General features: G+C 46.6%; 2 protein-coding genes across 3 annotated transcripts in view; one reads left to right on the forward strand and one right to left on the reverse strand.

Annotated features, from left to right (window-relative positions):
• Positions 1–27,615, reverse strand: part of CAB39 (calcium binding protein 39) — an 83,588-nt gene that overhangs the window by 30,576 nt on the left and 25,397 nt on the right. The window contains exon 1 of one of the 2 annotated variants that reach the window (XM_069024120.1): positions 11,432–11,531. The exons of the other annotated variant lie outside the window; for it this stretch is intronic. The gene's annotated coding sequence lies outside the window, so the exon portion shown is untranslated. Of the gene's footprint in view, positions 1–11,431; positions 11,532–27,615 lie in introns of those variants that run through there. 2 annotated transcript variants of the gene reach the window in all.
• On the forward strand, positions 16,896–26,027 carry LOC138114866 (transcription cofactor HES-6-like). Its single transcript, XM_069024816.1, has 4 exons — positions 16,896–24,439; positions 24,845–24,940; positions 25,086–25,164; positions 25,566–26,027. Exons 1-4 carry the CDS (start codon positions 24,380–24,382, stop codon positions 26,009–26,011), a joined length of 681 nt encoding a protein of 226 aa, XP_068880917.1. The 5' UTR covers positions 16,896–24,379; the 3' UTR covers positions 26,012–26,027.

Genomic DNA, 27,615 nt, shown 5'->3' on the forward strand with positions numbered 1-27,615 from the left:
GTAAAGGAAAATAGTTGTTCAGAGCTTTTTCCCTTAAATTATCTCTTACCTACTACACTAGGAGCTGAAGTACAGGCAATATCTGAGCTGATCCATAGGTCATTATCCATCTGACAAATTTGCTTTCTGTCACGCTCTTTTTTTTTTTTTTTTTTTTTTTGCCATGGTCCCTAGCACTTAAAACACAGTTTTGCTGACAATACAAAGGGTTTACTGACACAGCTCTGCTGGCAAATCCTACCAGTGCAGATACAGCTTAGATTAGTAAAAACCACAACCTCTGACCATGATAACTGCAACTGTGCTAGGGCTTTACTGGTTAAGTACTTTTATAAAGAGTGCTCTTTCCTTCACACTGCCAGCCAGCATCAGTACACCATCAATCAAGTGTCCAATTTTCCCAAGTTAGCTGTGTGGAGGTGCCTTTTAGTACAGAACTCTCACACAGCTCATCCTCAGACAAAATCCCCTGCTTCCTCTGAAGTATGCTGTACCAAGGACAATGTGGCAAATGGGAACACATCACTAAGAACAGCAAAATCAGAGGGTAGCCCGAAGAAATTTTTCCGCTAACTACTCAAGACCAAGAATTAATTTTGGGCATCACCTGAAAGACAAAACAACTCAATGCATTACAGGCCACAGCACATCTGTGATACTCAGACACACATCTATCTCACCGCTACCAAGACACCAGAGTGTTTGCAAGAAATAAACTCATGAGAAGCAGCTGGCTGAAATGCAGCCTGATATCCAGGGTTCAGGAAAGAGACAACACTTTGATAATGTATTATACCCCACAAGAAGTGGTGCTCCTCAGGGATCACAAATGGACTGGCACTGTTCGGATGTGTGTCAGCAACATGGACAGTGGGATTGAGCACACCCTCAGCAAGGGTTGCTGATCACATCAAGCTGTGTGGTGCAGCCAGCATGCTGGAGGGAAGGGATGCCATCAACAAGGTCTGGACAAGCTTGAGACATGGGCCCATGCAAACCTTATGAAGCTCAACAAGGCCAACTGCAAGATTCTGCATGTCGGACAGGGCAATCCCGAGCACAAACACAGTCTGGGCAGAGAATGGATTGAGAGCATCCCTACCCAGAAGGACTTGGGGGTGGTGATTGATGAGAAGCTCAACATGACATAGCATTGTGCACTGTAGCCCAGAAAGCCATCCATGTCCTGGGCTGCATCACAAGCAACGTGGCCTGCAGGGTAAGGGAGGGGATTCTGTCCCTCTACTCCATCCTGGTGAGACCCCACCTGTAGTGCTGCACCCAGCTCTGAGGCCCTCAGCTTATAACGAACATGGACCTGCTGAAGCAACTCCAGAGGAGGCCATAAAGATGATCAGAGGGCTGAAGCAACTCTGCAATGGAGACAGGCTGAGAGCCACAGTTGTTCCGACTGGAGAAGAGAAGCCTCTGGGGAGACCTTAAAGTACCCTCCAGTCCCCAAAGGGGCTACAAGAGAGCTGCAGAAGGGCTTCTGACAAGGGGGAATGTCTTCAAACTGAAAGTAGTCAGGGTTGGATTAGGTATTAGGAATTAATTCTTCCCTGTGAGGGTGCTGAGCCCCTGGCACAGGTTGCCCAGAGAAGCTGTGGATGTCCCATCCCTGGAAGTGTCCAAGGCCGGGCTGGATGGGGCTCTGAGCAATCTGGTCTGGTGAAAGCCGTCCCTGCCCAAGGCAGGGGGGCTGGAGCTGAACAGTCTTTACGGTCCTTTCCCAATCCAAACCATTCAACGATTCTATGATAAAACTATCTCCCTTTTCAACTAAACAACAAACCATTACTGAATTGGTGATCAGATTTTGTGCCAAGATAACAAACAAGCAAGCAGAAAAACTAGACCTTAAAGGATAATTCACTCCGTTCTCCCAAGAAAAGAGCCAGCCATTGCAATACAGAAATTTCACATAAATAATTTCAACATCACAATATACCTTAAGTGGCTGTAGAAAAGTGTACTTTGCACAGTTCCCCTAGAGCACCTCTCTTTCTTCTGCCGGTTTAAATGTTTGGTCTAAATCTTCAAAGTCAACTAATGGATTCAATTCCTGATACATAAACCACACCACATCTCAACTGCCAAGATAGGTGTGTTCCTTTGGGGCAAGGCAGATCACAGAGCACAGAAAGATACATTTAAGAGCAGAGATGATGCCTCCCAGGATTAAGAGAACTATGCAAGTCACAAACCTTTAGGAGAGATGAGGTGAGAGTCGTAACATTTAACACGATGCCATTGTATTTTCCTTTTGTAGATTTTGAGGTAGAGGGAGAAGAGTTTCAGCTAACCCACGAACCCCATGTTATGAAATGCTCTGCAGCACAGGAATCAAAAAGGGGCAATGATCTAGATTGCTCCCAAAATGTGCTCAAGCTCTTGCCATGGCAACCTAATTAAGAGTCGTCTGATGACTCACAAGACACCAGTCCAAAGATCGATGTTACAGAAGGATACTTCAGCATACACACTCTGAAAATCCAGCTGTTCCTGAAAAACCCAGGTCAAAATCTTTATCCCTCCTGACACCACCTGAGAGTTTCAGTTACTCAACGTTATTGCATATTAATGAAAACAGAAGATAAACAATGTGTCAGATGTCTGTGATGATCTATCAGCTATGCTGATACACACTACTGTTCATCTGTCTTCCCCTTTTTCGGGACACTTGAGTTCTCTTTCTAGGGAGACCATATTACACTAAGGAAACTTCTCTGTTGCCATCACAGTAACAAATACAAGAAAGTAACCACCTTGGAACACAGGTTGAAAGTCTTCATAAAAAGTTTAACATTTAAATTTATTCCAGCCCAAACTCACAAGATATCTGAAATGACTAAAAAAAACATTCTGAAGGACAGTAATTCTTCTGTAGGTCTGACACCAAGCTCAGGTAGAAATACTTGCATTTTAGCTGATAACTACACTCCTAACATTGTGCATTTTTACTTATTTCAGCTATGTCAGTATCCTGTCAGTATCCTTGGGGCTATGTGGATGAACAAAACAAACACCCCACAACCCTCAAAATTATAAATTGGTGCAACAGATTCACATAATTTTATTAAATTAGGGATTATAAAAATTACTTAAATAGGAGTTTACAACAGTACAATGTCATCAGTTTCTGTATCACTAAGAGGCTTCAATCAAACAAGCGCTCTTAAACAATCAGTCAAGAAATCAAAATTCACATCCTCGATAAACTCCAGTTATTAAAAAACTTTAATTTTTTTTTTTTAAAAAACCTCTTTTCTACACTGAAAAACTTCTTCTAATTACAAGGGTGAGTCAAAAGAAACCACAACTCTCCCAAAAACGTCTATACTGCAGTTCCATTTTTAACACTAAAACTAACCAATGTATTAAGAAAACGCTAAATTTAAGAAGAAAGTAAGGTTATGCTTTTAAGAGTCTGGTTTAAAACTACAGGCTAAAGGTTTGACTGCAGTCAAAATGGACTCTTGATTATGAATTCTGTAAGATAACAAAAGAATCACAGAATGGTTTGGCTTGGAAAGGAGTAGACTAGGTTGCTCAGAGCCCCGTCCAACCTGGCCCTGAGCACTACCAGGGATGGGGCACCCACAGCTGAACATCCCCAGCCCTCTCAGTCTGTCTCCACAGCAGAGGTGCTCCACCCTCTGACCATCCTCTGGCCTCCTCTGGACTCTCCAGGAGGTCCACATCCTTCTTATACTGAGGGCCTCAGAGCCGGATGCAGCACTACAGGTGAGGTCTCATGAGAGCAGAGGGGCAGAATCCCCTCCCTCGCCCTGCTGCCCTCACTTCTTGTGATGCAGCCCATAAACTGTAATGCAACCTTTACATTCCCTGAAAATTACAAAAATAAAAAGGCAGGCAGTGACAATTTTGGAATCTGACCAACCATCCATTAGAAACAGAGGTAAATAAGGGGATTTCACAGAATTCAGATGTCTTGAAATCTGTAAAAATAATTCTTCACTACTAAGCCAAACAAGATTTAAATAAACAATGTGAGAGACACTGTAATTTATGGATTTTCAAACTATCCCTTTTAGCTCCTAAAATATACATTTTAATTTTCCCTTCACAGTCATTTTGAAATTAGTTTAGCTTGGCTATCTAATTTAGGGACTTGCTCAAGATCTGGATTTTCTGAGTTTTTGTATAAATCTCAGAGGCATCAATCCACAACACTGAAAGTTAGAGTACCATAATGAATACAAGTGACAAGGTGTAGAAACTTCTGCTGTACTTCCTAACATTTCTCAATGCCTGTTAGTAATTCTGAAAGTTAAAAATAGCCTATTTAGAGAGAAAAGCTTCTGTATTTCTGGCCAACAATCGTTCTCCTTGTTCACTAAAGAGCTCAAGAACAGCTACTTCTGAAACACAGATTTGACATTTCTTCCTAGATTTGATACTGTTAAGTCCCTAACCTGCATAAACATGAGGAGTGACTGCCAGTGCTAAAGGGAGAGAAGAATTACTCTTCAGACTCCACTCCAACAACTCTGAGACCTTACCCAGTACAGTTCCTAAGGGAAGCAAAGAGCCTTGCATGGTCAGCCTCATAGCAAGAAACGAATCCATCTCTGTTGGATCTAAACTATAAATCCAGGCCCATATGGCTGTTAACATTTTTTTATTTTTACATCTCTACACACACATATAAGTTCCCAAACAAGAAGGAAAACTCACTAAATAGAGTTTATTTCTCTTTCAGAGAGAAAAAAAAAAATGTATATAATGGCAGGAAGTAATAACTACGATCACAAATTAAGAAGTTGGGGAGTTGCAGGCTGTTTGGTTTTTCCAGGTTAAAAGAATGAAGAAAATAGACATGCAATTCTCTCACAGAACTTAAATACATTCATAAGTCTGTCAGCATGCACAAATGCCCTGAAGTTCTTGTGACTTTTTGGGAAAATATTCCATAACCCTGTAATGAAGAGGCTCTTTTGGATCTAATGATGTTAAAACCCATCACCACAACTCATGAGTTAAGGGTAACACCAGTCAGACAGCACAGCTATGCCAGGACTCTGCCCAAAATGCTCTGTGAATGGATGCAGTCCCTAAGTGAAAAACTGTTTACTCCAGCTCCACCCTATTACAGAGTTTGGATATTGCTCAATGTCAATTACAGACATAAAACGGAACTATGTTAGTCAATTCTGATGAGTCAATCTACTGCTTTTCTTAGAGATTACAAATCTAAATAATCACCTCCAGAACAGCACTTGTTTAGCCAACACAGACTATTTTCAAGAAGCTGTCTTTGCTGTCAATCATTACCTCTGTAATTCATGGAAAAAGACTATTTGCCCTGATGAGTAGAGCTTGTGTTTGCTTTCTATCATATTTTAAGAAAAGTTGAACTTCTCAAGTTCATATTTGAACCCTCAAACCCAACAACCAACACTTGATTTAAGATTTTCCAAATATCTCGATTATTTTAGTTTTCCCCAGTTGTATTTTTTTAAGAAAAGCCTTCATTCATTTCACTGACAAACTATACTAGACTACAAAAAAGGAAAATTTCCATAGGAACTTTTCCTTTTTTAAAAGCTGGAAAGCAGGCAACAAGGCAGAGGGCAGCAAAACCAGGTCCCTCAGACAAGACTCCCAAGTACTGCCTCGGGCAGCAGAATCCTATCCCAAATCTTCCTTTCTCATTAGGCAACACATAACCCAGGTGCCTAACGTGGTCACTGCTGAGAGTTCATCCTCTTCTGGAAGCCCAAAATGAGATTCCAAGACTAACAACCAATATCACAGCATCAGTTCAGGTGCTTGATGGACAGACACCACTGTGAATGCCCTAAAACAGCACAGCTGGTCTCCAACTGCCCTTTCAGAAAATCACAAACCTCTAGAGCAGGTGCCCTGGAGTATCTAAAATAAAACCAGATATCTACGCTTAGGCAACTGAATTTCACATCACAAATGAGTGTCACTGGAAAAAAAAGTTTAGAAAGTGTGTGTTTCTCAAGTGCTCCACGAGACAACACACACAACAATCACACACTCAGAGGAGGAAATTCTCTGTGCTTAAGCATCATTCCCTGAAAAAAGGGGGGAGAAGCACCGTGCTGCTGAAGAACACTGTGAAATGTACTGTCATTAGTATCTGTGAACCAAAGAAAAATCCCCAAGGACCTGCATCCTCCTGTCTTCTGAGAACTGAGTTTTACTCAGTAAAGCAGAAGACCAAATACACGGCAACTAAACAAGTACATTCAAAGGATGTATGTGCACTGAGCTGAACAAACCTGGAACCAATCACATAAACTTTTTGTACCAAATCAGTATAAGTGAAGCAAGGTTTGGGATATTTGCTAATTTCTGAGAGATTAACTTTGCTTTCTCAACATTTGTCTAACATAGCACCAAGTATATACAAAGCCTTTATCAAGAATCGTGCCTCAAGTGACCTCCTCCAAAGATATCTCTTTAAATTCTCCTGAGAAGTTTCTCTATCACTACCCAACACCAGTCAGAAGAAACTTAGGACTTGAATAGCAGGTGTGACGGGTTAGAAGAACCATACATTCATAAACTGTGTGGGAGAGACTGCTCAGGCATCACTGTGTTACACTCAGTGCATGTCTGCATCACTAAGGTCTCTTTTACAATAAAACCCCCCTCATTTTCTTTGCTAAATTTTTCCATCTCTGTGAACAGACTTTGCTTTTGCTTATTCTTTGTCTATACATGATATTCAATAAAGTCATAATGTTATGTGGTGGTAATTTTATAAATGATTGCAATACATCAAAGAAAAAAAAAAATCTTCAGACATCTATGAAAAGGAGTATCATCTGCCAGAGCAGTAACTTCACGTTACAGTCAAAAGTAAAATATAATGACACAAATAACTTTTGCCTCATTTCTACAAGTGTAGCAAAACCTCCTGAAACTGCTTACCCGGGGGAAGAGCTCAGAGCCTCCACTGCAGCAGGATGCTCTGAATGTGTGTAATCAGCACACACATCTACCACTCCATACAAGGTATCACTCATAACTCAGTGTCTACAGACTTTTTCCCAAAGCAAGCTCCTCAGCAGATGAGCTGAGAAGCTGCTGTGGCTCTGAATGAATATTTGGAAAAATATATCCATCCATGAGAAGTTTCCCAGGTACACTCTTGGCCAGGAAAGTAAAGAGAAAATGACAGAGAAAGTTGCACAGTCGAAGCAACACTGGCTGCAAGAGCTGGCTGGGGTGTCAGAGTGACTTTCTACAACTCTCTGTGCAAGTGCCTTTCCTCCCAAATCTATGCACTGCCATGCTTTACTCAAAAGTCAGTAAATAAACAAAGAAAACTCTTCAGAAAGGTATTTCTTCAGATGTCAAGCTCTTTGTCTGGGCAGCTCTAGCAGCCAGAAAAAGATCACACATTCCACATTTCTGGAAATGCTTCCCCATTTTTTTCATTCTATGTTTTAACACAGATAAACTTCACAGGAGATAAGGCATTTCACACATGAGTGACTGAACATAAGTACTGTTCTCACAGTCGCACACATTCAACTCCCTGAAAAGCTGACAAATTAATTCTATTTAATTTATAGCCAAGTTCTATCTTAGCTATTTTTAAGTCTCATGTTTCAAATCTTGCAGGGTTTCCAGTTAAATTTATAGTTACATTCTCTTAGTAAGAAAAAACAATTTGTTATCAATACTGACTAAAAAAAAATACACAACAGGGCAAGGATCAAAAGCAGCAGAGTAATTTTTCACTGATGCAGCCATTTCCCACACTTGGCAGTATACCTGAATGTTTTAAAACATCCAATGTTTTTAACATTTAAGTAGTAACTCATAAATATCTTCATCCAAAGATGTTTGTGAACCTAGAAAAACATCTTAAACTAATACTACAGTTCTCTACTAATTATAACTCACCAATTTTTGAACTGTCTTGCTATATTTAACCTTTTGGTGATGAATTCTCTGAGTGTTTGAAGGGGAGAGAAGGATTACAGAGGAAACGGATCTTTAGAAAGGAACTTGGAATTTAACTACAAGTAGCAGAATTTCAATAAACAGAAAGATTAGCTACAACATTCAGTAATACCCCCAGAATTTTATGCCCTTGTGGATAGGCTTAATATTTGCTTCTTTTTAGCAAATTTGAAATCAACAGTCAGGAACTTTTTTTAGGATCTTTTGATTATATCAAACATAGCTAGAATACTCAGACCAAGGGAGTTAGAAAGCAAACTGCAGTTGTTTATTTAAACCTAAGCAATTTACTTCCTAAATTAACACTGTCTGAAAAAAAGAGGCCATGAAGACTGTTGAGGAATGACCGCAGTTATTCCTGTAAACACACAGAATTTTGGCTGCTTCTAGTTTGGTTCAATCCTGAATTCAAGCCTTTATAAGGAGTATTTAAATAGGGGCAAATGAATGTGTTATTTTATCACAAGGTGCAATAAGGAAAGCACATAAATCTGCTCAGGCTAAAGAAAGACCAAACTCACATGACACCAGTGTAAGCCTTAGGTACTCCTGATCGTGCATTTAACAGCCCAGCTCAAGTCCTTTAAAATAATTCAAGACAGCCTCATCTTCTAATTTAACCTTTGTGTTTGCACTTGGGGGGTGGGGAGGGATCTCAGCATAAAGTTTCACCTTCTCACTGCAGACATTCAGCTTCCTTTTGGCTCACACCTCTGCACCTCGTGGTGCCAGAAGCATGGTATTGAGAGAAAACATGGGCAAAGAGAGAATTAAACATACAAAATTTCAACTGTACAATGCAGAAATTATAGTATTTGAAAAATATTCAACTCACATTTTTGCTTTGCACATTATTTACATAAATAGCTGCAGGCTGTTGTGGAACTATTAATTTTGAAGGAACAGATGAGTCAAATCTTATTTTTGATAGGTAACTGCAAGATGCCTCCAATTAGACAAAGATAATCATACTTTAATAGCTGCTCTTGTAATTAAACCATATTACACAGTGTCACAAGTACAGAAAAGCAGGGCCAGAAGCCCCCTGCTTCAAAGCAGCACCAGCTATTAGAGCACCTTTCTGAAATTCTACCAAAAAAACCATCATTTTAGCAAGCGTCTAGAGCATGTAAAGAGATTATCAGCTTTCAGAAATATTTTACACAAAAAATTAGGCTGCAAGCAATTCATGTAAAAAATCCACAAAAACTCAACAAAGAAGTAATTCAGAAGGAAAGACACTGGCCAGTAATCCTCATATTCACCAAAATGCCATAAAAACCTTAGCAAGTGTAGCACGTACAGGGTAACAGTCAAGTCTCATTCCACTACCAGCCATTAATTAATAAGAGCTACATTAGCTTCCACGATAGAATGCAAAATAGATACCATTCCCTCCTGAATACACCAATCAAGGAATTCCAAGAGGTGCAGTTTTAATATTATCACACCCCACTGGGAATATACATTTGTCTGGGCTTGATAATACCCAAAGAGCATAATTATCTCTCAAAGACATACTGTCACAAAGTATTACTCAACTGCTGTTTTTATTTAGTCTCCTTTATTTGTAAATACATATATTTTTAAAAGTATTAATCCTGTTTTTTAATTCCCCACCTACAACCATGCGTTCAATGCACACAGAACACATCAAAATTTCAGAATTCTGTGTCAACATAAAGAAGAGAATGTAATTAAACTTAAGAGGAAAAAAAATCAATGCTATCAGCGTTCAGAAAAATTCAGCAGCATGCTAGTCCATATGTACAAACTCACATTCCAAGACTTTATGCTGCTTGGTCCCAACACCACCAGACACGACCCCCTCCTGTCCCAAGGTAATTCTGTGTGACCAATGAAAGCCCCAACAACAGGTATATTACACTACAAATGAGATCCACATTAAATACAAATAAATTTAAGCCACGTGCATCCTAGCTGGCTGACCCAATAGTTTCCCACACTGCAGGAAAACCATGAAGCTGTGAAATGCAATATTCTTACAACATCGAGTCCATGGCAGACAGAAACCTACCAAGACACCATCGTGCCACTTATAGATCACATTAGCTGCCAATTTCTACAGGACAACTGAAAAGAACAAAAAATCAAGTTACTCCTGAGCCCAGAACAGGTGCCATGCTTATTCTACTTCACAAAATATTTCTTGGCCTTTTTTCTATCTCTGCAGTTAAAGGCATGTGCCACATCAACGGGTATTAGGTCATAGCTACTAATTAAAGGTACACAGTGTTTTAAATAGTAAAAATCTATTATTTAAAAGCTTTGATACCAAGGTGCAAGCTCAAGATGTTAAACTTCCTCTGACTACATGAGCTGTAGGTGTTAAAAAGGAAGACACACTTCCTGATGAACCACACTGCTAAGAGTCTCGATTAACCGTTTCTGTCAGGTAAGTTTAAAATAAACCCACGTGCAGGCAAAACTTTACAACATTCTGATGTTAACTAAATTTCATTTCTGATCTACACTGAAACTGTTCTTCCACGCATTGTTATTTGCCTCACTGAAACTGAAGAGCCTAGGTCATGTAATTTAATCTTTGACTCATCATGCAAATTAAATCACACCATTCCCACAAGACAGCATATAGGTTTTAAATAAATCCTCGGCACCTACATGATCCCTCACCAAAAATTAAAATTTAAAAAATTTTAAAAACACCAAACCGGATACATCCTAGTTCCAATACCAGCAGCATTCCACGGATTTGCAGGCAAAAAAACAATGGCAAAACTTTTCTTATTCTATAGAACAGAGAGATCACGCTCTGTTAGCTGTCTATAGGGCAGTCTGCAAAGAAAATAGGCTCTCAGCAGCCCTCACGCACAGCTACTGCTGCGGAGGCCTATCGGGGCTACCAACAGGAACAACAATTGTAGGAAGAGGCCTCAGACCCGGACCCCGAGAGGCCGCGTAAGGCAGTGCCGGCTCCACACCTCCGGCCACTTCGTGCAGCCAAGGCCGTAACAAAGAGCGGTGGTCGCCGGGAGCGCCCCCGGCCCCGGCCCTGCCCCGCTGTGCCGGGACAGGCGCTGCCCCTCCGCCCTCCTCGGGAGCGGCCCGGGCGCTGCGGTTCGCTCCTGGGCGAGCCGTGCGCGGCTTTACGTTGATCCTTGCCCAGCGTCGGCGTCTGAGGAGCTCGGGGACCGGGGCGCTGCCGCACGGGAAGCGCAGCCCTGGCCGTGCCCTTCCCCTCGAGCTGCCCGGCCGTGCCACACGGCAGCCCCGGAGCAGCGGCTGCGATCCCCGGACCTGCCCTCTGCCCAGGCCGGCAGGACTCGGCCGGTCCCTGCCAGCGCCGAGCGGGGAAACGGGCCCGGAGCGAGCGGGCACCGGCCGGGCCGCGCTATCCGCGGCCCGCAGGGCACGGCCCGGCCCCGCGTCGGACAATGCCCACGGCTCTCGCCCCTCACGACCCCGGCCTCCCCAGTACCTGTGCGTCCGGCGGGCCCCGCCCGCCCGCTGGCGGCTCTCGGCTCCGGCGCTGCGGCTGCGGCAGAGGCGGCGCGGCCCCGGCTCGCCCGGCCCGTCCCCCCCGCCCCGCGCTCCGCGGCGTCGCACCGGCCCGGCCCGGCCCTCCCGCCCGCGCTTCCGCCCGCGCCTGCCCCACAGCGCCCCCCGCCGGCGGGGAGGACCAAGGGCGCCGCCCGTGCCTAGCAGCCCCGAGCCTTCCCCACGTTTTCCTTATTTCCTCGTTCTATTGTTCACGGTGCTTTTTATCATTATTAGAGTCATAGAGTCACCAAGGGTGGAAGACACCTTTCGGATCATCCGATCCAACCATCCACCCAGCACTGCCACTGTACCCCTGAGCCACTGACACATCACTCAGCACCAGGTCCAGACGCCTCTTGAGCACCTCCGGGAGTGGGGACTCCACACCTCCCTGGCAACCTGTTCTGATGCCTGACCTCCCAAGCAGGGAAAAATATGTTTCTAATATTTAATCTGAATCTCCCACCTCAGCTTAAAGCCATTTCCTCTGGTCCTCTCACTGCAGACATGGCAGAAGAGAGTGGCCCCATCTCACTACAGCCTCCTGCCAGGGAGTTGTACAGAGCAAGGAGGTCCCTCCGGAGCTCCCGGAGACTAAACAACCCCAGTTCCCTCAGCCACTCCTCATAAGACAAGTTTTCTAAGCCTCTCACAACCCTAGGTGCCCTTTGCTGGACACACTCCAGCACCTCAGTGTCCTTTCCTAAGTGAGGGTCCCAAACCTGCGTGCAGAACTCGAGGTGCAACCTATTCCTTTATTCTTTATTAGTAGTTAAGTCTTTGTAATTGTTATTTAAATTTTATTTATTGGTATTTATTCGTTTGTTATTTGTGCTTACTATTCTTTTCATCATTTTTACCCTCCTCTGCCCTGCCTTCCTGCAGACCCTTTACACCCTCTGTAGTGTCACAAAACTTCTTTTCCATGCCATGACCCTCAGGGCTTCAGTGTGGGGTTGGAACTCGGCATCATGCCTTGGACATGGGCTGATTGTCTTGATGCATTAGGTGCTGGTGATTTACAGTCTGGAGGTTTTCTGCAGTCTCCATCATGGCATGGACAGACTCCAGACTGGTTTTCTGTCCCTGTAAGTAATACTTATCTATTGTTGTCACCATGATAAATGCAAATTAGCCTGGATGGAGAAAAGCCCACACCTCTCCCAGCATAGATCAAGTTGATGTTGTCCATTAGTGTGGTATAATATGTTTAAAGCAGAAAATACATTTTTAATGGAGCAAGTCATGAATTTCTTACAAGCCACAAAGTGAAACCTTGCCCCAGGAGGTCTGATGCAGTACCAATATGCAGCCATGCTTTCCCAAAATGTCCGTAAGCTTCTTGTGAGCCAACAGCTTCTACCTTCAGCTTCTTTTTGATTACATGTCTCCACATCCCCTTGCTACACTTCCTCATCTCATTGCTGGAGATGGTTTGGGTTGGGCTTCTCGATGCTGTAATGTTTTCCTGCAGCAGCGTGTTGCTGCTCTGAACTCCACATGTCACAGTTCCCTGGCAGGTGAACTTCACATGTCGGTGGGCAGAACTGCCTCTTGACCTCTTGGAGGTCTCCTTGAACCCGTTTACTTCATCAGCTGTGTGCTACAGCTCAGACATGGAAAAACAAACCTGACCACACCTGCAGCCATCCCTGCATCCAACAGCCTGGGAGCACAGAGGGGCTGGCACTGGGTGGTGGGACTGGGCAGCTGCAGCAGCACTGGTTCCATGGGGATACTTCCCTGGACAGGTACCACAGGCTCCAGGTCCAGCCTGTCAACACACTGGTGCCACAGGGGGCCTACCCCAGCCAACCCTGCCATGCTCAGCACCTCATGGGACAGGACATGGGGGGATAAACAAGTGTGTGTGTATGCATAGTATAGATTTATATATACTTGCTAATATCCCTCAAATATATACTTGCTGTTATATAAAGATGTAAGAGATGCAGCAGCACTGGACCTGAAGCAGGTGGGGTCATGGTGCCTGTGCAAGGTGATGGGACCTCGATGGTCACCTGGACCCACAGCATGCAGTCAGCAAAATGCTGGCAGTTCGTATATCCCACTTGTGAGCTGGGAATAGTTGATTTCAAAGCCAACATGGAAAGGATGTGTATGTCTGAGTTCAAATTGTTAACCCATACTTAGGCTAAAAACATTCAAGTTTAAACATACAATAATAGGGTACTGAGAAGAGAGGAGACGGCGCTAAAGGCAAGCACTGTTAAAGGGATTCAATACCAGCTCCTGGAGAATAGACACTACTGCTTTACAAATGACCATTGGAAAAGAGATCATGCCAGAAATGGGCTCAGTGCAATCACCATCCCTGCACACTGCAGAGAAATCCCTGAGCAGAGAGAGCATGATTTTTCTAAGCTCTTAGAAGCAGGGATTAAATACAGCATGTGAGAGAGCTCTTAGCACACTAATGATTCGCTAATTCACAGCCATGACTGAGAGATCCATTGTGAATTAATTAATCCTTGCAAATTAGGAAGTGAGTAAACATTAAAAAAATCCAAGTTACTTCACTGGGGGGAAAAGAAAGTATTTAGAAAGGCAAGCATGCTGGTGCTTTGCTTAGGAAGGACAGTGCTGAATGGGATCCTGGGGCTTTCTGCTGCTGGTGGGAGGCCCAGGAGGCCTACAGCTCAGCTCTAACTCCTCTCATCACCATCCCACATTGAAAAATAGCAAAACTGGGGAAAAGCAGTATGTCAGCCTGTAAAATTAATCCTCCTTCAAGTAGCTCCGTTTTGCTCCCCTCTTTTCTTCCCTCAGACCTTACCTCACACAGGCATCCTCCTGGAACGCCACGGCAGCTCTCTGGGGCTGGCCGCCCTCAGTTCTCCACACGGCCCTGTAACCCATTGCCTGCTTTATCTTTCTTTTCCATAGGACACATGTGCCCTTTCCCTTTGTAGGGTGCTTCCTCCTCTCCCCCAGTCTCCTGCTGTGGCAGCAGGCCCCAAGTGCCTCTCATCATGTCCCACACAGCATCCCCCCAGCTCTTGCAGGTGGCCACGCACTTTTGGATGTCACTGCCCACAGCCCGAAGTTTTACTGGCAATGTTACACGTGAGAGCTCCCCACCAGGAGCCCCATTTGTACAGAGCTCAAACTGTGGAAGGAGCAGGGCAGGGAGTGCAGAAATAACTCCCGTGCTGTAGTTGTGTCACCCCTTGCCACACGATGGGATGGAGGGGCTCTGCCACCTCCATGGCCATCTGAATAGGCACGACACAGATCACCTCAAGAAATACTCTGGGTCGTCTTGCCAGCTGTCTGGACAAGCACACAAGGAGGGGAGAACAGAACCAACACCCACTTAATGTTTTAACTGGGCATGGGCATGGACTGGTATGATTCACAGAGCAGAGCCTGTGTTCCTGGTTCCTGACAACGTGTTTCAGGGAAAAGGGGAGGAACTATTAGAAGTTGGGACAGCTGCAGTTATGCTGAATTTCTTCTGTTTAAAGTTTGGCAGAAGAAGAATCCTGAGTCTTTCCATGGACTTTGAACCAAGCTGCAGTGGCTGAATTTAATCACCAGGTTTCACAAGTGCCTGTGACAGTTCCCGAAACTGCGTTTCACCCGTTACTGCCTGGAGACATTCGCTGCAGACTCTTGAAGCTTTTCTCAAAGAAACATCTGCGGCTGAGTATTTTTTTACCTTTCAGTTCATTCAATTAATACATAATGAGCAGACTCACACCCCCAAAATCCTATTTACAGTAGAAAACACAAATAAATGTAATTGTCCTTCATATCAGTTAGGGGTTTTTTCCCTTATAGGGATTCCATGATTTATCTTTAATCCAAGGTTCCATTTCAGAATGAGAACACATTTTAAAAACATTATAGCAAATCACAAGAACTAAGGGTTAGCATGTAAACATTGTCAGAAAAGAAAAAACAATTACCTGAAGAATCATAGGAAAAAAAATCTGTTGCAAATTCCTTTCCTGGAGAGCAAGTCATTTTAATAAACTTTTTTATTACTGTGGAACAATTGAAAGTTATCTGTAAAGCACAGCATCCATTCCAGGAAGGATCTACTAGTAAAGCCAAAACCAGGTTTCCATCAGCATGGTAAACATGAAAGGAAGTAACAGAAGTCAAAAAACAAAACAAAAAAAACAAGACAGCACTATCATAGAATGTACTTCCTAAGCTAAAAAAAAAAAAAAAAAGTCAAATACATCCATTAATTCAGTAGAAGTGGAAGCAAGTACACTAAGAATCCCAAATCAAGCAGAAAGACGCAAGGCTGTGAACACTGCTGAAAATGACTGTTGGTTTGGTTTTTTTTTTAGATGCTTCCCTGTCCATTTACATTTTAAAGAAATTACAAGGTTACTAACTCGGCTCATATTTGAATAGTGCTTGTTAAACTCTGAAGCTCACAGCGTCTGGATAACACTGCTACACACTTGCTTACCCCTTTACCCCTTCAAAGGGCTTTGCAGAAACTAATTAATTAGCTTTTACAGCAGAAACCTGTGACGGGCACAGGCTTTAGTGCTGCTCTTCAGCTGGATTTGGGCTCAGCTGCTGGGGGCTGAGGTTGCACAGGAGCCCTTGTCACACCGCTTGACAACATCAGCAAATACATATAGGACCTTTCCTGAGACTCCCTAAGGCTTTTCTGCGCCTCTCCTCCTTCTCCTGATGAGATCCCTGGCTCCCCGTGAGGAGAGGACTCCAGACCTCTGCTGTCCCAACCTTCAAAGTCAGGCACTGCCTTGGAAAAGGGCTACAAAATTGTATCTTCTGAAAATTGTCTGTGTGCAGGTGTGAGAGTGCATTGCTGTAGGCACATGTGTGTACAGACACACCTGGAATGGGGAGACAGAATGAAACATCACTTTTGAAACACAGCAAGACACCCAGCTGATCACAGGCATTCTTCTGGAAAACTCCTTGGGGAACTCATGTGTCTTGTGACCTCTTTTGCTTTTTGACAGAGCAAACCTAGAGCACAGCTCCTAATGTTTAAAATAAACAAGTAAGAAAAAAAAAAAAGGGTTCTGACAGTGGGGGTTTTGTTATTATTTTACATGGCCTCGTTATGGAGAAGCCAAAACAAGCACAAACTCTGCTTTTCTTCTTCCCAGACCAGCCCATGGAGCATCACCCACGTTCTCACAGCTCCTGGTTGCTCTTCATCTTGTCAGGGCCATGGTTTTCCTACCCCAAAGTGACTGTGCCCCAGGAGCTAGCAAGACTTCCTACCCCTTTTGGTTCCTCCACAGGAATAAGAAATGTTCATCCCTGTAATAAAGGACAGTCTCCTAGATGCACCTGAAGAAGGGGAAAAAAGTAAAGAAATTGAAGAGGAGAGTTGGTTTAAACCAGACAGTATTCATAAACAAAACCAAAATAGTATAAAACCTTTTGATTTAATTGGTAGAAAATTAGTAACAAAAATACAGATTAAAAAAAAAAAGCTTAGAGAACATTTTGAGATTTCATATACAATCCAGGACGGACTTGGCTCACACAGACCAGAGACCCTGCAGCTCATGCCTTCCCCTCCTAAACCCTACTGTTTCCCACGGTCACAGCAGCAGCCAGGCTGTGCCAAGACAGAGCCACAAAGTGCAAAACACCCAAGTGAGTGTTTCCCCACTTCCTCAGGTGCTGCAATCCCAGCCCTGCAGCAACAGAAATGGGCAGCAGGTTGGGAATGCTGCTGGTAAGGCCAGTACCCCTGTGGACTGTCTGGCTGCCCCTGCAGCAGCCCAACCACTGGGGCCCAGGACAACACACAGGTCACTCTTCCTGCAGAGCGTGGCCCATGGCTGGCCTGGTTGCCTCATTCATGCTGACAAGGTATTCTGTGTCAAGGGGTCAGGATGTGGTGACAGTACACGTGTACACATGTACTATAAAAAGCAAGCGTTGGCGTGGGGCCAAGCTGGGACAAAAGCCACATTTACTCACAGAAGAGATATTTTTCTCACAAAGATGAATCTTAACCCAGATCACTCTGCAGCCTCAAGAACCGAGAAGCTAAGAAGAAACAGGCAGTGTAGGAAGTGCAGGGACTGCAATATGGGATATGCAGGGCTGGGGTACAGGGTACTGAGCCTGGGGTTCCAAGGTGTGGGGAATCAGGCATCCACGTTACTGTGAAAGTGAAGCTTACTGAATAAACCAGGCACTCACTACATTACAGATCAGGCTTGTTATCAGGTGGCATCTGGTAACACACACACAGAGTGTGAGAACACCCAGCGCTGCCCTCCTGAATGAAATAACTCAGAGCATGCTGCATAAAGAAAGTTCAACTATTCTCCTTGAATGGTCCCTCGAAGTCCCCTATGCTCTCCTCATGATGCTTGGCTCTTCTCCCTTGTACCACCTCTTCAGCACAGGCAAGGGGCTAACCCTTACAGCCTGTCACCACCCACACAGCTTATCAGATTTTCTTCTTCCTGTAAGGCGCTTTTGGCCCAGGAGCTGTGTTTCAAGCATTTGGGCTGAGAAGCAGCAGATAAGATTTCCTGTGGGGCCTGGAGCGCTGCTAACCTGCCAGGCAGGAGACAGCTTGAGCAATGGCAAGAGCATCAGCTGATCCTTAACATGAAGACTGGATGGGGGTGTGTGAAAGAAAAGCTGAGAATTACTCAGCTGGTACCAGCCTTGTAATTATTTCCTATCCCAGGAGTTCACTCCCAAACATGGTAGAGCCAGCTGGTACACAGGAGGCTGAGCTGGGGCCAGAGAGGTTTGGTGCACTCGGTACAGGAGATGGATTTAGAGATGTCAACAGAATTTCCAGATGTTCAGTGCTACTTTTGGAGCTGGACTTTCTCTATGATGAAAATACTTCATGTGGCACTGTCCAATGCCATACATGACCTCTTTCTCTCCACCTGTAGCAGGCGGAGCAGGTGAACTTCCAACTGCACTCCTACCCTGCCCACATCATGGTGAATTCACAGGCTTTGATAGGCCACCACTCACCACAGACATCAAACTCATCTGCCAGATGCCCTGTGACTCTTCCCCACTCGCCGCACAATACTCACCCAGCCACAAACCCCATTGCCTCCCAGCCCTCTGCCAAAAACGGTGACCTGGTACACACAGTGTCACTCCATCCCCAAGGATTCCAACACAAAGGGTGTCTGGAGCAGCCTTCTCCAGCCCAGCCATGGCTTCCCTCACTGCAAGCTCTGATGGTGCTCTTGGCCCATGTCCCATTGGGGGTGGTGTCTGCTCACAGGGGCTGTGCTCTCAGCCCATTCTCCTCAACACAGCAAATGACTGCAAATGCTCCCCCTCCCCCCCCTTCCCCACATCCCAAGAACAGATACATCATCCTTTGCTTTTCTGACCAACTCATTTCCAGCATTACCCTGTCCTGGACAGGCTGCAGGACGTGTTCTTCCTGCAAACACTGCTGCACTGGGCTGAAATGGGACATGGCAGGTACAGCATCCTGAACTGAGGCCAGTCTGGAGACATAGCCCTGGTCCCCCCGGGGCCATCCAGCAGTGAGTAATCTCTGAGAGACTGTGGTTGAGGTGCCTGTGTACTGGGAGCCAGCCTGCCTGCCCAGGCACCGCCTGCACCCTCCGGACCCAGCGCGTCCAGTCACCACGCTGGCACGTCCTGCTGCTCCTCACATTCCTCCCCTGCTGTAACATTTCAGCAGCAGAACAGCCCTGGTGAAGCAGGGCTTCAGGACAGGCTGCTTGGGGTTTATAGTTGCTGAGAAACATCCAGATTTAAATGTTTTGAATGTGAGCTTTACTCTGCATTTTAAAACCTCAGCCTCTAGCCAGAACCGACCTTCTGAAAAAGCTGGACAAACCCTCTTTATTCAGAGTGAGTAAAGCCCCTGTAAAACAGCCTCTCCTTGGAGAGTGTTTGCTCATGGCAAGGCAGGCCTGGAGCCCAACCCAAGGGAGGGAGCACAGGGTGCAGAGGGTGCCCCATGGCTGCACATCAGTGGCCAACCCACTGCCCATGCTGGCAGCAGCCACTGCCCCCACCTTACCCTGCCCACTGCCAGACCTATGCTTTGCTCCTCACTTCCCAAAGTCCCTGTCACTGCACATGCCAAAGGCAGAGCTGCTGTCATAAAACCAGCCCCAGCAAACCCACAGACACCTGGGAGTGCTGGATGGGCAGGACCCCTGGAGCCAGACCCCTTTCCCTCCCTCTGACAGCGCTCACCAGCTCTGCTGGGGCCAGGCACCCCCAGTCCCGTGTCCAGCCAGCAGGGACACCTCAGACCAGGTGCAAGCAGAATCTTAACTGGGGACAAATCCAACCTGGATGAGCCCCAGCCTGGAAAACAAGGCAGATCAAGTACTCCTTCTGTGACCCACACTGCAGACTGAGCAGTGCTCAGAAACACCTGCCCAGCTCTCCTCCCACTCTCCTACAGCAAATCCATGCCTGCAAAAGCCTGAGCTGCATTAGGGAGGCCATTCATTAACCAGCCAGGGCCTAAGTTGGACTTGGGGCTGCCTTAGTACTGCACAAGTAGCCTCCTTGTTAGTCCTGTCAGGTTCTGAGTTGGTGCCCACAGTATCACCCCAAGCTGCAAGAGGCAGGAGGGACTGGCCTGGGTGGGTGCACAGGTCTCTGGTGACACACAGCATCCTTCCTGCAGTGTGGAACTCCTCAGTCCAGCTGAGGTGCGTCCTGCTTCCCAACTGCCATGCAGGAAGGGCTCTGCTGTCAGGAGAAACACAGGTGACACCCCCAGCAGGGTTTTGGGCTCCTTTCCCCAGTGCTTGGCCTCCAAAGAAGAAACACAGCTCAACTCACCTAGCTTTCCCCTCCAGCCCTGAGCAGGGAAGCAGAAGAGCTGTCCTGGCACATGGCAGCCTTGCTGGCAGGAGCAGTTCTGCACTGCCCAGAACTCAGAGAAAATGGACTGGGACAGAGATGAAGCAGGATGAAAATTGCAGGAATTAGAGGAAAAATCACAGAGCTCCTCAGCTTTAACATCTAACTGGAATTAATTACTTTCTTATGTGAATTCTCTTGGCTCAGCTTCTTTTTCTCTGGGCTTCTCACTTGCTTCCTGTGAAGTGCCTGAGCTGAAACATTACCAGCTTTCATGGCAAAATCTTATTTTGAATTATTTTATCAGCCAGAAAGAAGGGGAATGAAAGGTTCTCTCAAAATTTTTTGCTTTCATTAAAATAAACTTTTTTCCTACTAAAGTCAGTTTCACAAGGCTATTTCAACTGGTTGTAATCAATACGAACAGAGGCTTTTAATTATTATTATCTTGACAGAAGCTCCTTTTAAAAGCCTAATCAAAGATATCCCTGCTATTCCACAGTCCCTCCTCTGGTGCTGCCTTGTCTGGTGTGTGGGACAGCGCAGCCCAGCCCAGCCCAGCTGCCCGGCAGGTACCTGCCCTCCATCTCCTGTGCTGCTGTCTGGGACAGCCAGGGCTGCAGAGCAGCCAAGACCACTCAGCACCTCAAGAAGGATGGTCCCTGGCCAAAGCACCGTGTTGGACGCCCCAGAGGGAGCAGGCAGGGGGCAAGGAAGGGACACTCCCGCTTGCAGCCCCGGGGACACGGTCAAATTCCCTCGTCCCGTGGCCACCGGCTGCCCCGAAGCCCTCCCTGGTGGGGCCGGGGGCTGCTGACCATTTCTCTGCTGGTTATTAGATTGTTCACGGCTCTCAGGTTTGTTTGAATAAGCCCCTTTGTTCGGCGGCGCTTTCCCACGTCCCCCCGTTCGCTCGGCAGTCGCGTGTCCCGAGTCAGAGAGGAGCCCTGGCCGCCAGTCCCCAAAGAAAGTTTTCTTCGGAGCAAGACATCTGCGTCGGAGGGAACCTGCCAACATCTGCCACACTTTCCCCCTTTTCAAGAGCCTTTCTTTCCCTCTTAAAAACTGCAGGAACAGATGTTAAAAGTTGTTTTCTTTCTCCGGGGTGTGAAATGTAGACAAATAGCAAAAAAAGAAAACTCTAAGCAGCGCTCACTCCTTTCTCTTTCCTTTTTTTTTTTTTTTTTTTTTTTTGGAAAGCCCAGGAAAAAAGGGAGGCTTTGTTTACAAAGGAGAATCCCCTTTTCAGTGAAACCTGGCAGTGGCAACGCAAAAGGAAAGCGGGAATTTGCAGAAAGCTCCTGTAATGCTCATTTGCATTGGGCTGTTGGGTTCCTACAATCCCCAGCACAGATGTCAGCCTTCCCCAAAGCCAGGGCAGCTCTCCCGCCCGCACCCCCCGCCTCCGAAATAAAGGCTTTTGCCGTGACTGAGAGGTGTAAAATAACTGTTTACAGCAAAAGCTGCTCTTCTTTTTCACTGTGGTGCTGTCTTACAAATGAACCTTGAAATGAGCTCACCCGGAGCAGATGCCCGTGGGCAAGCCGAGGGGCTCGCCCTGCCGAGGCCGGGGCTCAGATGCCCGGCGTGGGCTGGGCACGGGCTGTGGCTGGGGCCACCACGCTGCCCTTGGCCTCCCCTCGCACCCGGCTGTCCCCGGGGCCCCGCAGCTTTGCCACCACCTCGCTTCACGGTCTCGTGGAACAGCCCCGCCGCCCCGGAGCTCGGTGGCGGCTCGCCGGACAAAGGAGGCAGTAGGGAGGGTGAGGCAGAAGCCGCGAGTGGAAGCCAAGAAGCGAGAGAGGGTGAGGAAGGAGGTGCTGCCATCACAGATACCTGAGAGACCTTTCCTGGTGGCACTGGGCCACTAACATGGGGGGCACATGCTGCACCCTGCACCGCTGCCCCTGGTAGCCTTCAGGGCCACTAACATGGGGGGCACACGCTGCACCCTGCAGCAGTGCCAACAGGCACAGGACTTGCTTCTCAGAGTTTTTAGGTAATTCTGAATGTGCTGGCACCCATGCCATGCTCAGCTGGGCCAGGAGCTAAGGTGATCTCAGGCTTCCCCCTGCTGCCATGAGTGCCTTGGGAAGGTGCCGCTCGCTGCACAAGGTGCTGGTGGGGGAAGATGGGCAGGCACTTCCAGCCTGGGCAGAAAACTGCCCAGAGCCAGGGGTGTGCTCTGTGCCCCCTGCCCCAGCCCAGCCACTCCCTCCTCCAGGCCGAGCTGCTGGAATCACTTGGCAATACAGATGCCTCAGCTACACCTTTTATCAATACCAACAACAGTCCACTTCCTGGGTGGACTGCAAAAGGCTTAGAAAACCAAAGGAGTCTTCACTGGTGAGCAGCACGGGCTGGCTGATGTGAAGGCCTCTTGCATGGGGTGGTGGGATCTCATTTTGCTGGCTCTGAAGACAACACACCTGAGATAAGAATGCCATCCCTTAACCTGGCATAAAGGATAAGTTATTAACCTTCCCCTCCCAACTCTCCTCTCCCAGCACAACCACACCGGCTCATCCCAGGCCACTGCCAAGTAGGGCACTTATAAAACCAAGTGAGTGCACCCCAGCTCTGCATGTGACTGACAAACAGCCTCTGCCTGCCAGATCCCATGGCTGGGGACATGTTTTCATGATGAGCCCAGGCAGCAGGGCGTGCAGACATGCTTCAGGTATGTTTGCATTGACACACAAGCAAACACACTCACACCCACGTGGTGCTTGAGCAAGGGACAACGTGATGTCCTCGCTGTTATCGCTGGGGTACGTCCCCACCCAGAGCTGCAGGGGCAGAGGGCTCTGCAGCCACGGCACTACCCCGGGAGATGGAAAATCCCACCAGTGCGTTGGGAGGGCTTGCAGTGCTTCTGAATCGCTGCAGCTGCTTCCTCTCCACTTCAACAAGGTGACACATTTGACACCAATCCAAAGGGCTTCACCTGTGCAACTCAACAGGACACTGCCAAATCCTGCTCATTAGCAAAGCAACTGTCAGAAAGCAAATGCAAGGTCATGAAAAACACCTTCATACTCTTCCCCCAAACCAGGCAGAAGTGAGGAAGTATAAAAGTGCGTTCTCATCCCACACCAAGCCTCCTCAAAAGGCCCCTCTTCTCCTGCACCAGCATTCCAGAGGAGCAAACAGACAAACCCCCTTCCTCACAAAGGCACCCAAGCCTCTCAGCATGGGGGAAAAAAATCAAATAAGTAAAGCTCCCACAGGACTAACTCACCTCTAGGTTTGTTTGCATCTTCAATACCCTGTAAATTTAATATTAAATTCTACAGAGCAGCCAAAAACTAGAAGAGTTACATATTTCCTGTATACACATAGGTGCAACAGATAATTCAGGTTCCCACGAGGTAAATAAAGTTCCCACGTTTTCCCTAGAGGATTTCTGTGATGGAAACAACCTTCCTACAGGTGTCTGCTGTCAACAGTTTTTAATCGATCATCATTTCCTTGTAAAATAATCCCTGGGAGCAGGAAGTCCTAGCTGAAGTACTCGATTATTAAATTAAGAGGCTGTTACAATGATGTGAAATGACTGAGGTCAGGTTAGCAGGTAGAAATAGGCATCACTTCAAGGAGATAGAGGAGAAAAAGATGAGTAGAATGCATTTTCCCAGGTGTAATTCAACCGCTTCCCGGCTATTGTCTCCCTCCCTGGGAATCTGTGCAAATTGAACGAGGAGCCGGGCAAGCTGCTCAGAGCGCGCCCATTTTCCTTCCCTTCTTCCCTAACAAAAGATCCCTCCAAAGCCCAGCGTCGGAGGCTGGACATCTGTCGCCGTTTGGGGGGGCTGGCGTGGTCATTGAAAAGAAGCAGTGACCTGTCAGCTTTGATTGATGGCCACAAACCTCCGGGCTCGACCCCTCGTGTGGGAAAAGAAGTCCCGCCAAGGAAAGTTGCCTTTCACATGCTAATTCGGGGTTATAAATACAGCCGAGGAGCAGCGGAGCAGCAAAGAGCCCATCTGGAAAGGGAGCGAGCTACTGCCCGAGCGCCTCCTTCCCGTTCTGTCCTGCCGGAGCCGGGCCGGCTGCCTGCATTAGGATGACGGCCGCGGCCACCGCCGGCACGCACAAGGTCGCCAGCACCAAGGAGGAGAGGAAGGTAGGTGTCCCCCGCCCTGGGCATGTGAATGAGGGGTGCCAGGGCACTGCTTCCAGGACACAGAAAGGGGACAACGCTTTTTCTCGTATTAGAAAGATGCTTTCTCTGAATTTAACTCATGCAGGTGTTGTTCTGCTTCCTTTCTATGCCTTGTCTCTGTTTTGATGGGGTGAACTCTGTTTGAAATGAGTGGAAGCGGGAGAAAGGAGAGGTAATGCCACCTCAGGGACAGGCCATGGCTGGAGCTGGCACATACTCCAACCACATCTTGTCCCTGCTGAGCACTGTGTCACCCTGCGCTGGCTTCATACAGGGGAGGGGTCTCTGGCCTTGCTAAACTGCAGCAGGGAAATGAGGGAAATGAAAACATCAACTGCAATTTTTCCTGCTCCTTTTCTTTGCCAGTTAAGGAAACCCCTCATTGAGCGGAAGCGAAGGGAAAGGATTAATAACTGCTTAGACCAGCTAAAGGAGACTGTTGTGGGTGCATTTCACCTGGATGTAAGTGCTCATTTTGTGCGGCTTTTTGTGCTTTTGCTGGTGGGAAATTGGGTTGCGGGGTGAAGGGAAATGCCTCATCTTTAGAGATACTGGGCATGGTGCAAACCCATCTTTGCCTCTAGCTGCTGTGCTCTTTCCTCATCAGCAGTCTAAACTGGAAAAAGCAGACATCCTGGAAATGACCGTGAAGCACCTCCAGAACATCCAGAGCAGCAAGATGATGGGTGAGTGCCCACTCCTGTACCCTGTGCCCTGTCCCTAACCCTGTTCCCAGTCCCTTACCCGGTGCCAGCAGGTTTGCTCCGCTGGCAGCCTGGCACACGCACCTTTCAAACCGGCCGAGGCCCAGGCTGCTGCTGGGGCTTGGCTTTCTCCACTAGATGGGGAGATGGAGCTGGGCACTGGTTAATCCACGGAAGGTGTTTTTTCCTTCCAGAGCCGATTTCTGCTTTATGGCGCAGTTTTGCCTTGGCGTCAGGCAGTAGAGGGTCTCCCTGCTCACCCTCCCCGTGCAAAGGAAGCATCTTCTAGTAAAGCCCACTGACTTCAGCAGTGACCCCCAGCAGGAACACCCCGGCCAGCTCTCACCACTCATCAGCTCCCCTTTGTCTCCTCTCTCATGCAGCTGACTCCAAAGTGGGTCTGGAAGCCCAGCAGAGGTACAGCACTGGGTACATCCAGTGCATGCACGAGGTGCACAACCTCCTGCTCACCTGCGAGTGGATGGACAAGACCCTCGGGGCGCGCCTCTTAAACCACCTGCTGAAATCCTTGCCCAGGTCTGGTGAAGACACCTGCAAAGCAGCACTGAGGTCTTTGAGCTCGGCTCAGCAGCCTCTCTTGACGCAGAAAAGTCCCCTGAGCCCTAAGGGCAGCACTCGAGGGACAAACCCATCACAGGAGCGCCTCTACCCTGCGGAGAACAAGCAAGCTTCCAAAAATTCTTTCCAGCTGCCCTCGCTGTCAGTTTTCAACCAGGTTGATGCTGCACCTCCCAGACAGGTTCTGCAGCCAAATTTTTCCCATAACAACCCTAGAATGGGGTCATTAGATATGTGGAGACCATGGTAAAGTGTGTTTTCAATTTTTGTCCTAACCTTAGACACTCTTAAGTATGTATCTTATAGATATGTTTCTTTAAAACACTTGTGGAGCAAATCTGTTCCTGTAGGTGTACTAAAGACCAGGGTACTTCAAGCAGAAGTAAACCTATGTGTAGCCTGCATTGTAGAAGGCTGCTATTATTTTTTATTTATTTAATACATCTAAATTATTGTATAGAATCTTCTCATGCTCTTTAGTGTATAATAATTAAATCATTTTCTTGTCTTACATTCTAAAATAATTAACTTTTTATTAATAAAAATACAAAACAACAAGGAGCAACCCTCTCTGGCACCAAATTTACCTTTCAGATCTCACATAAGCCATTGAGATCCCTTTGTTGGATAAAAGGGTAAGCGACTGGTCTCTTCTGCTTTTTATTTTTATTATTACCCATGTGCAGTATAGGAGATTCCCGTGTTGAGTCCTGTAAAAATGCTGCAATGATTAGGAGAAAAAAAAAAAAAAAAAGAGAGAGAGAAAGGGAGAGACTTGGTCTGAACATTTTAGGCTGTTTAGAAATGCTCTCTGGGTTGCCCACGTTGGCTGTGCTGTTCCCAGACATCCTGACATTGCTCTTAAACTTGTATGTGTGTGTGTGTACATATATATATATGTATGTTATATATAGTTATATTTAGGGATTTTTTTTGTTTCTACAACTAAAAGTTCTAAATAAACCTTTTGACTATAATGACTGACATTTCTCCCAGCCTTGTCCCATGTGCTCTAAATAAACAGTGTTTGAGCATCTGCTTTTGTTTTCTTCTTTCACAAACAGTTTTTCCTCAATGCAGTTGAAAGAGCTGTTTTGGGGTTTGCCCCTGACACTTTGTAGGAAAGCAGTGTGCACCACACATAGAGACAGCATTGCCTGGATCACAGGAACACTTTAAAAGTTACGAAGGAAACAGGGAGTTAGGTTTATCAGCCTGGGTCGATGCTTTAGCTTTCACTTATAACCGAATCACAAAGATCATCTAAAGGGCAGAAGGTAAAATTCCCTGCAAATTGGACCAAGGAGATTGGGACAAATCTGCTCGCTTGCTGGCAACATTTGGTGCCCGTTTTTCATCTCAAAGGCAGTTAAAAGTTCCTCACAGCACAAATAAAAGAGCAGGGAGCTCTTAAACAAACACCACGCATACTAATGAATGGCCCCGCAGTTCAGAGGGGCTCATTATGCAGAGAGATCTATTTGATGAGGTGCCGAAGGAGTGAAAACCAGCACCTCCGGGTTTAGCATCTTTTTCTGTGAAGCTTTCCCTTTTATCCAGCCCTCTCGAATAGCCATTAGGAGCAGTGGCATAGGAGTGGTAGGAGAAACAACTGGCCTACACATGGCTGCAAGGAGGCAAGGCAGGTTTCTTCAGCCATGGGCTCAGGTGTCAGGTAAAGACAGAATTGCACAGATCTTACCTCAACCTCAGTTTCCACTCTCTGCTTGAAAATGAAGACTTCCCACTTTCCTGATGGGGCCCTTTGGAGTGATCTCCAATGTGGGAAATACATCACCATCATCATCATCATCCCACCGCAAAGATCCAGAGGAGGGTGGGAAGTGGGGCCAC

Source organism: Aphelocoma coerulescens, chromosome 9 (genome assembly GCF_041296385.1).
Source record: "Aphelocoma coerulescens isolate FSJ_1873_10779 chromosome 9, UR_Acoe_1.0, whole genome shotgun sequence".
In the NCBI taxonomy this organism is placed as follows: Eukaryota; Metazoa; Chordata; class Aves; order Passeriformes; family Corvidae; genus Aphelocoma; species Aphelocoma coerulescens.